This window comes from Crinia signifera, chromosome 5, assembly GCF_055691185.1.
Source record: "Crinia signifera chromosome 5, ASM5569118v1, whole genome shotgun sequence".
In the NCBI taxonomy this organism is placed as follows: Eukaryota; Metazoa; Chordata; class Amphibia; order Anura; family Myobatrachidae; genus Crinia; species Crinia signifera.
Window position 1 is genome coordinate 331,070,559 of NC_139221.1, and position 11,804 is coordinate 331,082,362.

The 11,804-nt window shown below is 46.1% G+C and overlaps 1 protein-coding gene across 1 annotated transcript; it reads left to right on the top strand.

The window, feature by feature from the left end:
- Positions 1–8,555: 8,555 nt before the first annotated feature.
- LOC146005638 (zinc finger MYM-type protein 1-like) lies at positions 8,556–11,492 on the top strand. Its single transcript, XM_083145020.1, has 4 exons — positions 8,556–10,434; positions 10,823–10,940; positions 11,024–11,107; positions 11,412–11,492. The coding sequence occupies exon 1, from the start codon at positions 8,639–8,641 to the stop codon at positions 10,424–10,426; it is 1,788 nt and encodes a 595-aa protein (XP_083001146.1). The 5' UTR covers positions 8,556–8,638; the 3' UTR covers positions 10,427–10,434; positions 10,823–10,940; positions 11,024–11,107; positions 11,412–11,492.
- The last annotated feature ends 312 nt before the right edge of the window (positions 11,493–11,804 follow it).

Consider the following 11,804-nt stretch of genomic DNA (forward strand, 5'->3'; position numbering starts at 1 on the left):
AGAAGCGGACGGCAGAACAGATTCTTCAAAAATTGGCCACGACCTTTGATACAAGTACGCTGCCGGAGCGTAAAAGTCGCTTCTATAGCCGAAAACAAAAGGCAGGAGAAACGCTCAGAGACTTTGCGTTGGGATTGCAGGAGGCGTTGCGTGACATCAACGGAGAAGGCCACGTGGACGGCAGAGAAGAGGATGATGATATGTTAATCACCCAGTTTATTGAAGGAGCTTATCACGAGGGGATCAAAATCCAGCTGAAAATGTTAAAACTACAAAATGGGCCAAAAACTTTCGCAGAATTTAAAGAAACCGCTATTAAAGTGATGGGAACTAAAAAGCCAAAGGAAGTGACCTTCTCGGAATCCACCAGGTATCCGGAAGTGAGCAGCGGTGAGTGGGACGGAGCTGTAGCCGGAGAAGATATCAAAATGCGGCCGGCAATTGCACAGGGTGTGCAAAATCCCGCAGCTGATTTAACCTATACATTAAAGGGGCAGGTTGAGGATCTTGCTGTCAGTGTGAACCAGATTAAGCGTGATTTACAGCGGCTTGCTCAGAGAAGCGTGTCACCCCCCAGTGAAGGTGGCTGGCGAGCAAATAATAGACAAGAGCGAAGTGAATGGAGAACAACCCCAACCGGGGGAAGACGTCGCTCTACTGATCGTTTTGATCCCCAAGGTCGACCTATCTGTAGAAGGTGTGGACAAAGCGGTCATATAGAAAGGGGGTGTCGCAGTGAGGAGGCGTTAAACACACAACCCCCGAGGATGGAGACCGATCCTCGGGGGCATTAATAGTTCAAGGTCCCTCGTCTGAAGAGTGGAGTTTTCAATACATTGGACATTGCCCCATTGTGCCCATCACTATCGGTGGAAAAGAAGTGTTAGTTTTACTTGATACGGGATCTCCTGTCACCACTATACAACGGGATTCTTTGTACAACATTGGGGAACCCCAGAGGCTTTGCCTACGCCACCAGCATGGCTGAGACTTTTGGCCAGCAATGGTCAAGACATTTCATGCATCGGTTACTGTGAAATGACCATCCAAATTAGAGAAGCTGTTATGCCCAACCAGGGATGCTTGATCACCGATGTGAATGACCCGCTAGTTCCTGCAATCATCGTGGGCATGAATGTCCTAAGAAATTGCCCTGCAGAACTAACCGCGATACTGACACAGAAATCGTACAGCCAACCTCAGACTCTGAACCAAATTATGCAGCACTCTATTTATGGCCGGAGAAGCCCGGCAGGGAAGAGAGTGCTGGCTACTCAGGTGCAAGGAACTGTTACGTGGTTTAATGTCCGTAAGCGGTATGGTTTCATTAACCGGAATGACACTAAAGTTGATGTCTTCGTTCATCAGACGGCTATAACAAGAAACAACCCCCGGAAGTTGCTGCGCAGTGTCGGAGATGGCGAGGTGGTGGAGTTTGATGTGGTAGAAGGAGAGAAGGGTACTGAGGCAGCCAATGTGACTGGCCCTCGCGGTCTACCGGTTAAAGGAAGCCGGTTTGCTCCTAACAGACGTCGGGTACACAAGCGGTTCTACCAGACAAAGGCAAAGGATGCTGCAGAAGTAAGGGGAGAGGGCGTAAGTATGGACCAAGAGAGTGGAGGTAAAAGAGTGGAGGAAACGTTCCCTCAGCACAGACCTGTTCCATGCAGAAGTCCACCGCCCTTCTTCCGTAGACGATCTTCTGGTAGGAAAAATAGAGCTACGCCACAGAAATTTAATACCCTCCCCGAGAGAACTGAAGTTATACAGCCTGGCGGAGTGAACGAACATGAGCATCGGCTTGAATCGACAGAGAATGTAATAAAGGAAAGGACGGAGACAGCCCACCATCGATCAGGACTAAGTTATAGTCAAGCCACGACTACTGCATCAATCCACGTGGGAAACCGAGTTTGGGAGATGGATAACCAACGGAGTAACGAGTTAGCTCCATTCTGGGAATCTGAAGCATATGTGATGGTCCAGCTTCCGGCTATAGGCACTGAAATGTATGAGTTACGAAGAGCTGCCTATGACCACCAAGCTCCTGGCATGATAGTTAATACCCATGTTAAGTGTATGTAGTTTTTGATGGTTTTAAAATGCATGAGGACATGCAATTATTTAGAAGGGAAAAATGTGGCACCCTACAACATGATGGTTGCATATATGTATACCTAAGTGAATCCTTTAGGACATGTATTAGAGGTTGGTCATTTCACAGAAATGTATAATGCATTATAAGTGCTGTGATACAATATGGTCTGCAGAGACTTTATTAAACTTTCAATGGAAACGTCTCTGGACTAAGATACACTGGTGGTCTCTTTGTTCTGCTATTAGGGGGAGCTGGTGTAAAGGAGAGGGACATGCCAATAAAGTTTCCTGGAGCGGGGACAGCTGAGGCACCAGTGTAGCGCGAGGTGAAGCATATAAAAGAAAAGAGCCGTTACCGGTGTGGCGCAGTGTCCCTGGAATGATTAGGGAAGGCAGAGCTGCGCAGCACGGAGAAGTTCCCCTCAGGAAGGGGTTAACAGCAGAGCGGGGCTGACAGAGTTCTCCGTAGGGATAGGGACTGCAGAGCAACGCAGCATAGATGCGGAAAGCAGTGCTGGGGAAGAAGAGAGACATACCTGAGGCTCCGTGATGTCGGAGGGTCCTTCTCTCCTCTGCAATTGCTGGGCGTCAGAAAAGCGGCAGCAGCTCCCGTGTCCTGGAGTGTGCGGAGTCTGACAGGAGATACAAGAAATTGACGGCGCCATTGCTGGGCATCGCAGGAGGCTGTGAGGAGGCGTCAGCTGAGACTGGGCGGTGACGCAGCAGATGAGTGACAGGCCAAGGCAGAGACTGAGCTGGGCCCTGCAGCATATACGTCCAGGAGAGGGGTGTGGTGAGTGTTGAACCAGCCCCCAAAGCAGCATAAGTGCAGCCTCCAGACCAGCCCATATGAATGGAACTAGGACAGGACAGTAACGGAGGCGGAGTCCAGTGAAAACGGAGTTGAAGAGACCAGGACTAAGGGTGGTGAGTAGTAATTCATCCCCACAGCACAGTATGGGTCACCTCCCTTGATCTCCTGCACTTACATCCCCATTTACTCAGCCCAGCCTAAGTCAAGCTCAGCTATAAGAAGCAGTAGGAACACAGTGGCAGCCTTCAGTTCCAGTTTATCTAAGTACTGTGGAACTGCACTACAGGCATCAAATAGCGACCTCAGAGAAACACAGAGTGGAAGATACTCCCAGACAGATTATTGATATAACTCCGTCAGAGCGGAATCAGGCTAGACCATAGGCTAAACCCGATCAAGGTCAGGGGACGCCTTTTCCACAGCGGAGATCTGGTCCGTGTCAAGTATAGCATTCGCACCGCCAGGCTAGTACAGCGAGGGTCCTGTTAACAGCACAGTACGGAAAGGAGGGCTAAACCCGACTACGGTCAGGGGACGCCCACTGCAGATCTACTCACCTTCGCTTGATAGAAACAGACCACCGGAGAATACCAGTCTATAGAGCTATCCCTATTCATAGGAGTCACAGTGACGTAAGGTTTCTATAAATGTTAACATAGGCTGTGCACAGTGAAGAACAGTGAGGGACATAACTACAGGCTGCAGCAGCATATAAAAGAGACACATATAGACTATTGGCAACTTAACGGACACCTAATTGTTACTGACTCAAATAGCTTATAATCGGTTTTGCTGAAGTTATATATGTGTAGTGGTAGTAGATATATCGTAAGGTTAGTTATGCTTACCTGTTAGAAATATCTAGAATATTCTCAACTTGAATAGGATCCTTAAAGAAAAAGGAAAAGTTAATTAGCAGCGTTATATATATTAGAATACATTATTGCGCAATAATAGTTTTGAATAGAATATAATCTTTGTTGACTTGCATAACCCATCATAACTAATTTAAGACTGCAGGATCGGGGTACAGGAACGTGAAAGGAGAGGCGGAGATTATATCGTGAAGTCACGTTCCGGTTTAATAAAAAGTATACTGCAATTTGTTTTGTGAAATTGAACGGCATCTGTTTGCTGTTTATATTGTGATTGTTATGTTACTTTCTGTGTAATTGTTCAGCTGAATTCGCTATAATAAACATCTATAAAAACATACTTACGTTGTCCTAACGGGAAAGAAGAGGATATCAAGTCACCTTATAAGTGCAAGTACTTACCTGAAGAATAAGGAGGGTGACATAGGCCTGATTCTAGTTGGATTGGTCCCGGCCTGTTCGCACGGGTGACTGATGCCGGAGCACTTTGCCTGCTCATATTGGCTTTTGCGCATGTGCAGGGCACCTGTGTGGACTCCTTCCCCGAATTTGGGGGGGGGTTTGGAGGCGGGTAGGGGGCATCATCAGCTGCCCGCCCAGTTCTCAGGCCTGGATGCCGCAAGTGTAAGTCAGCACAGAAACACTGCGATCTGGTCACTGGTCGCTGGTCACTGGTCGCCGGTTGCTGGTCACTGGTCGCTGGTCAATGGTCGCCGGTTACTCTGTGTTATCTGTCGGTAACCTGTGCGGGGGCCACACATTGCCCCATGTCACACTGGGATGAGTCATGGTGACATCACAGAGAGCCGGGGGGGGGGGTGTGTTCTCCTGGTTATAGATTAATGAAGTCTCAGTGATTCCCGGCACTTTCACTTTCCTTATTACTGTCCTGGCCGCAGTCACCTCGCAGTGCAAACACATAAACTACCTCCCAGCTCTGTGACGGTCGGGATCGGGACTCCTTTATTAGGGGTGGGGCCGTTATGTTCTCCGTATCGGTGCCCCCGGCAGCCCTGCGCATACCCCTTGTCACAAACAGCTGACACTCTCCCCCGGCCGGCTCTATGGGCATGTGCGAGATGTCAAGCAGCCCGGAGCCAGCCGGCGTGGTCCCCATAATCACCCCCCCGTTACCTAGCGTTACGTGCAGGGATGGTATTACCGCTAGATCACACATCTCCAGTGGCGTAGCTTCAGGGGTCGCAGCGGTCGCAGATGCGACCGGGCCCCTGAGCCAGGGGGGCCCAACCCCCGCCACTGGCCTGGAAGAAGGATGCGAACGCATCCGTTCCCAGTGCTGCTTTTCGGGTGCCCGCGGCGTGCGTCGCGCTGACGTCACGCGGCAAGGGCTCCCCTTACTATTGGCTGCCTGCGGCTGGGGACGGGACACGGTGGCCGTATCTGAGCTGTGATTGGCAGCTCAGATACGGCCACCGTGTCCCGTCCCCAGCCGCAGGCAGCCAATAGGAAGGGGAGCCCTTGCCGCGTGACGTCAGCGCGACGCACGCGGGCTCCAACCTCCCCCTCCCTCTCCCACCGCTTCAGCGCCATCAGAGTTCAGCACGTGTAGGCTGTGCAGTGTGTGCTAGGAGTCAGAAGCAGGACCGGCCGCCGCCCGGCGCCCTGTATCGGAAACACTACCACAGTAAGTCCACTGGTGCATACACTCTGTCCTGACCAATAGAAGTTCCGGCCTCTGTCCTGGCCTACCTAGGTCATTTTCAGGCTGTTTTTTTTGCATTCAGCAGCCACTGAAGTACATAAGATATTGCCCATCCCCTGCTCTGGGAACAACCATCATACGTACAATAACATATAAATACAATTACATATGAGCAGCAATGTGATATTGAGAAATAGTTATAGATAGTGGGGCAACAAAATATATAAAGGCTTATTATGAGTGATATGAAAATGTTGCCCAGGTGCAGGAGCTGAGCAGAAAAGCTGCAATGCAGGGGGGCAGATGCACAATCTGTTGCATGCAGGACAGATACTGCATGCTCTTGCATCAGTATAATGGCCGGCTCTGTCTATTTCCTTGAATATCAGACCAATGATAGCCCGGCACCCCCCTACCCCACCCAACTCAAAGCTAAATTGTGCAATTTGCATTTTCCTTTCCGCATCTCCTATATATTTGGCTACATCTGTCACTCAAAGTGGGTGTCTGTGTCCAGTGGCGTAGCTTCAGGGGTCGCAGATGCGACCGGGCCCCTGAGCCAGGGGGGCCCAACCCCCGCCACTGGCCTGGAAGAGGGATGCGAACGCATCCGTTCCCAGTGCTGCTTTTCGGGTGCCCGCGGCGTGCGTCGCGCTGACGTCACGCGGCAAGGGCTCCCCTTCCTATTGGCTGCCTGCGGCTGGGGACGGGACACGGTGGCCATATCTGAGCTGCCAATCACAGCTCAGATACGGCCACCGTGTCCCGTCCCCAGCCGCAGGCAGCCAATAGGAAGGGGAGCCCTTGCCGCGTGACGTCAGCGCGACGCACGCGGGCTCCAACCTCCCTCTCCCACCGCTTCCGCGCCATCACACAGCACGTGTAGGCTGTGCCAGGACTCAGGAGCAGGACCGCCCGGCGCCCTATATCGGACAGACTACAGTGAGTCCAGTCTGTCAGGCTTTTGAGATTATGGGGAAAATTGCTAAAACTGCTGGGATGTGTAGTTCCACTGTTAGTGGAACTACACGTCCCAGCATGCCCTGTCACAGTTTTAGAAATCCATTATCTAAAATCTGTGGCAGGGCATGCTGGGACGTGTAGTTCCACAACAGCACTGACTCAAGTCCTGTCAGGCTTTTGAGATTATGTGACAAATTGCTAAAACTGCTCGGATGTGTAGTTACAGTGGAACTACACGTCCCAGCATGCCCTGTCACAGTTTTAGAAATCCATTATCTAAAATCTGTGGCAGGGCATGCTGGGACGTGTAGTTCCACAACAGAACTGACTCCAGTCCTGTCAGGCTTGTCAGCATTTATTTACTTGGGGTGCCTGCCTGGTGTCTGGCCATGCACTGACAAAGGCTCATGGGAGGTCATAAAAGGTTAAGTAAACCCAGTGAACATTGCTTGCCTTATTTTGTGGCCACGTCCCTTCCCCATGAAGCCATTTCCTATATTTTTGGCTTGAGCAGCCACCAGCACCTATGCCGCCCGGCCCACTCCCTGCTCTGCATGGCTGAGCGTAACTGCCCTGTTCGCCGCTATTAAGTCTCCCGCTGGACTGCTAGCCAATTAGTACTTGCGGTCCAGCAGCCAATCAGAAGCAGCATTGATGGCTGCTGGACCGCAAGCATCTATTGGCTAGCGGTCCAGTGGGAGACTTAATTAATAATATATGCGGACAGGGGCAGCTCAGCCGGGCAGAGCAGGGAGCAGGCGGGGGTCCCCCTTGGCAACAAGCAATTTCAGTCCCCCTTGGCAACAAGCAATTTCAGTCCCCCTTGGCAACAAGCTATTTCAGTCCCCCTTTGCAACAAACTATTTCAGTCCCCCTTGGCAACGAGCATGATGCCCCTTGGCATTGAGCATGAAGTTCCTAGCAATGAGCATGGCACTTATGTGTCAGATGTGTAATGGGCATTACGGTGTGTTAAATAGTACTGTATGTAATGGGGGTATCATGTGTGACCGTATGTGTAATTGGCATTACGGCATGTGGCTTTATGGGTAATGGGTATTACGGTTTGTTATATGGTATGTAATGGGCATTACGGTTTGTTATATAGTATGTAATGGGCATTATGGTATGTGTTATATAGTATGTAATGGCCATCATGTGTGGCCTTATGTGTAATTGGCATTACGGCATGTGGCTTTATGTGTAATGGGTATTACAAAGTTCGATAAATTGTGCAATGGGCATTACAGTGTGTGGTATAATGTTAGGCCGCACCCCTTTTCGAGTGAGTCTATTTGGCGCTGCGGTGGAGATAGAGGCCACTTCTAACATCGCAATCCCTCGGTTATTCGGTTATATGTATGCGCTTGTTATAAAGTTATTATCATAACAAAGGTGTAGTTCTCATGCAGTGTGAACAGGTGTTTATTTTTTCACAGAACTATTATTACGAAACCTATCATGTCTCACCATCACATGAGTGGTGCTCAAAAACGCAAAAAGAAGAGGGAAGAAGAAGAGAAATATGCCAAACTTCCTAAAATAAGTAGCTTCTTCAAAACACCTGGAGATGCAAGTACATCAGCCGCCTCCTCTCACAGTACAACCGAACAAGATTTGTCAATAGAAAATGTAAATGTGAGTCCCGGTAGTATTGTACAGAGTTCAATGCAGGACAGTGTAACAAGCTTAGAGGAAGGCTGTAGCACATATACAGAAGAGGAACAGATCCAAATTCAGGCTGTGTCAGAGTCACCTCTACAGTCTAGTTTTATTGAAAGTGTTCTGACAGAGGAACATATAACAGACAGAGGTCATTATCCTATTACCATTCAGGATGGAAATATTAAACGATTTATTATTACTAATGGATCATGCAGACCTAAAGGGCCATTCCCTAGAGATGAAAAAGATGGAAGGTGTTTTTCAGAAAGTTTTTATGAGAGAGTCACTAAAACAGGACTTCAATTACCTGTGACCTGGCTTTGTTATTCTCCAAAACTTAATGCTGCTTATTGTGAGCCTTGCTGGTTGTTTGCAGATCGCAGTAAACAGGGATATGAACCAGCATGGGCAAAAGGTATACAAAAATGGCAAAGGTTGTCAGCCAAAATTCATATCCATGAAAATAGTCAGTCCCACACAGAGGCGTGCATAGTATATGATCACTGGAGGCGTAATAAAACCATAGATGAGGAAAATGAGAAAAACATAAGAAGAGAAAGCATGTTTTGGAGACAAGTTTTACATAGGATTGTTAATGTAACATTAACAATGGCTATGGCCAACCTTGCTTTTCGTGGCCACAGAGAAAAAATAGGAGAGGTAAACAATGGCAATTTTCTGACTATTATTGAATTACTGGCTGAATATGATCCTATACTAAAGGACATTTTGCAGAGACCACAAGGAAGCATTAAATATCTGAGTCCACAAATTCAGAACGAACTTATAAGTCTTCTTGCAAGCAAAATAGAAAGAGATATTGTTTCTGAAATCCAGAAGTCGCAGTTTTTTTCAATAATAATGGACACAACCCAAGACATAGGAAAAATTGATCAGCTAAGTCAAGTGTTTAGATATGTAATTGTTCAAAGAGACGAGAACTCAAGGGCCACTGATATCAAAATAGAGGAAGCCTTTTTAGGTTTTCAGTCTATTGAGGACCAATCAGCTGCTGGCCTTGAAAAAACAATAGTGGAAACCATAGAGAAGAAAGGCCTGGACCTATCAAAATGCCGTGGTCAGGGCTATGATGGAGCAGCCACAATGAGTGGTGTTTACACAGGAGTTCAAGCTCGCATTATTAACAAAGAAAAAAATGCTCTTTATATACATTGTGCTGCCCATAACCTTAATTTAGTTTTGCAGGATGCAGTTTCAAATATAACTGAAATTTCCAATTTTTTTGACGTGGTTCAGTCTTTATACAAATTCTTTGGTGACAGTGTGAAGAGATGGGCATTTTTGGCATCCTTTACTTCAGAATCCTCACTAACTTTAAAACAACTTTGCCCAACAAGATGGGCGTCTCGATATGACTCAGTACTAGCACTACGGTTCAGGTTTCGGGATATTTTACAGGCTTTGTCTAAAATAATTATTCTTTCCACAAAGCCAAAAGAAAGAGATGAGGCCGGTGCGTTGAAAAAAAAACTGGAATCATTCCAGTTTGTTTGCATAGTTGTTCTGCAGGCCAAAATTTTAGAAAATGTTAACTCCGTTTCTAAAATGCTGCAGTCAAAAGACATGGATCTCTCTAATGCCACCAAATTGATTTACAATGCCACTGAAGTCCTTAGCAACTTCCGAGATGATTATGAGGCGGTAAAAAGAACAGCAGTAACTGTTGCAGAAAACTGGGGCATCCAAGCAAAATTTGAAGATAAAAGAGTGAAGAAAGTCAAGCAACACTTTGATGAGCTGTGTGAGGATGAAAGGCTACAGGACCCAGAAGAAAGATTTAAAACAACAGTCTTTTATAGATGTTTGGATATAGCTATAAATCAGCTGCAATATCGCTTCAGTGGTATGAATACAGTTGTACAAAGATTCCATATTCTTCAGCCAGCAACATTGTCAGCAGAAGCTGATGATACAGTATTCAAAGAAGCAACTAAACTGCAAGAATTCTACCAGGATGACTTGTCTAATGATTTTCCTGCTCAGTTGTTAAGTTTCCGATCTGCGCTCCTAGGAGATATCCAAAAATCTTCATCTATACGAGATCTAGCAATTCTCCTTCTGGTTGAGAACTCTGGATTGTCTTCTACTGTACCAGACGTCTGCATAGCACTTCTACTCTTTCTTACACTGCCAGTGACAGTATCGTCTGCAGAACGATCATTTTCAAAATTGAAATTAATAAAAAATTACCTTAGGAGCACAATGTCTCAACAGAGGCTGAGTGATTTAGCCCTATTGAGTGTTGAAAATGGCAGGGCCAGGAAGATTGATATTCCGAGCATGATTGACAAGTTTTCTGAAGCTAAATCCCGGAGATGTCCATTTTAATAGGCTTTGTGAGTATACAGTTTACCAGTTCAATATCGGTTTGGACATCAGGTCTCACAGTTAAAAGGTTTATACTAACTTGTGGGCATGTTCCAGTTCTATATATTCTGTTACGTTGTTCCAGTTTATTAATCTATTGCATGCATCATAATAATACATTTGTATAGCATCCGCCTTGCTAAAGACCACAATCTACATTTAGATTTTGATTTCTTCAGAGATGACTACAGTAAAAACATTAGCCATAGCAGTATAACAACTCTATAAAGTATAGATACCTGGATGAATGCTTCTGTGTGGAATAAAAGTGATGGCGGATGCTTACAAAAGTTGTTTTCCAGTTTCTATTACATATAATATAAGTTCAGAAATTTATTGTCCCTTTTCTTTTTGCAGGGTGGCCATTCATTGTTACTTTTGCAGTTCCCTAGTTTTGTTGACTGTTCTTTGATTCATTATCAATGTTCGACTAATAGTTATGGCAACAACATTGTTCACATCTTTAAAGTTACCAGTAAGTGAAACTTATTTTATGTGAATTATTATATGAAGTATAATTATTGACCTACATGCTAATAGATGTCCTTCATTTTGTAGGTTAGTGGTTTACAGTTAACTGTCACATTTAAGAATCCGGAAAATCACAGACCACGTTGTCTCTTTGGAATTCACAGATTTAAGGTAGGGTTTGGTGTTTCATTATGTCATACCCATAAACAAGTAAGGAATGGGGTTACACTAGGTCTTAATCCGGTCAACTATTCTACCATACACGTAGATATAAATGTGCAGATGTGCTAATTATGTGGGATCATGTAAACTCCACCATTATATAACACAGCTTTATTTAATTGATGTGAGATTATGCATTCTGTTTTGCTTGTTTATAAGTAACACTACAGGTTATATGTTATATATAATAAAAGGAGCACTTTACAATACTACTATTACCACTCCTAACAACAAACATTCTTACTGCTCATAGGTCTGCCACCATCTGAGCTTCCAGTAACCTGGGCCTCTCCAGTTTTATCATTTGTTCTTTTAATATTTTATTTCAATAAACTACTCTCCTATGTTTAAATGTTAGTTCTATTATTAACATAATATACTTGATGTATTAAAATATAAACAGACCGAGATTTTAATTTTGTTGTATGTAGGGGGGCCCCAAGCTGACCGTTCGCACCAGGGCCCATGAACCCTTAGCTACGCCCCTGGCCCCAGTGTATGATACACGGCCCCTCTGCCCCTCACTGTCACTGATTCTCGTCCCCTTCCTGCGATCTGACCGCCAGAACCCCGCGGAATGAGCAGCGCTACATCTGTACGTTTGTTGGGTCGACACTTAAAAGGTTGACATGCATGGGATCGACCA

Bases quoted from the DNA above. Each gene is read 5' to 3' on its own strand.
- LOC146005638 (XM_083145020.1), top strand. From the start codon at position 8,639: ATGTTTTGGAGACAAGTTTTACATAGGATTGTTAATGTAACATTAACA.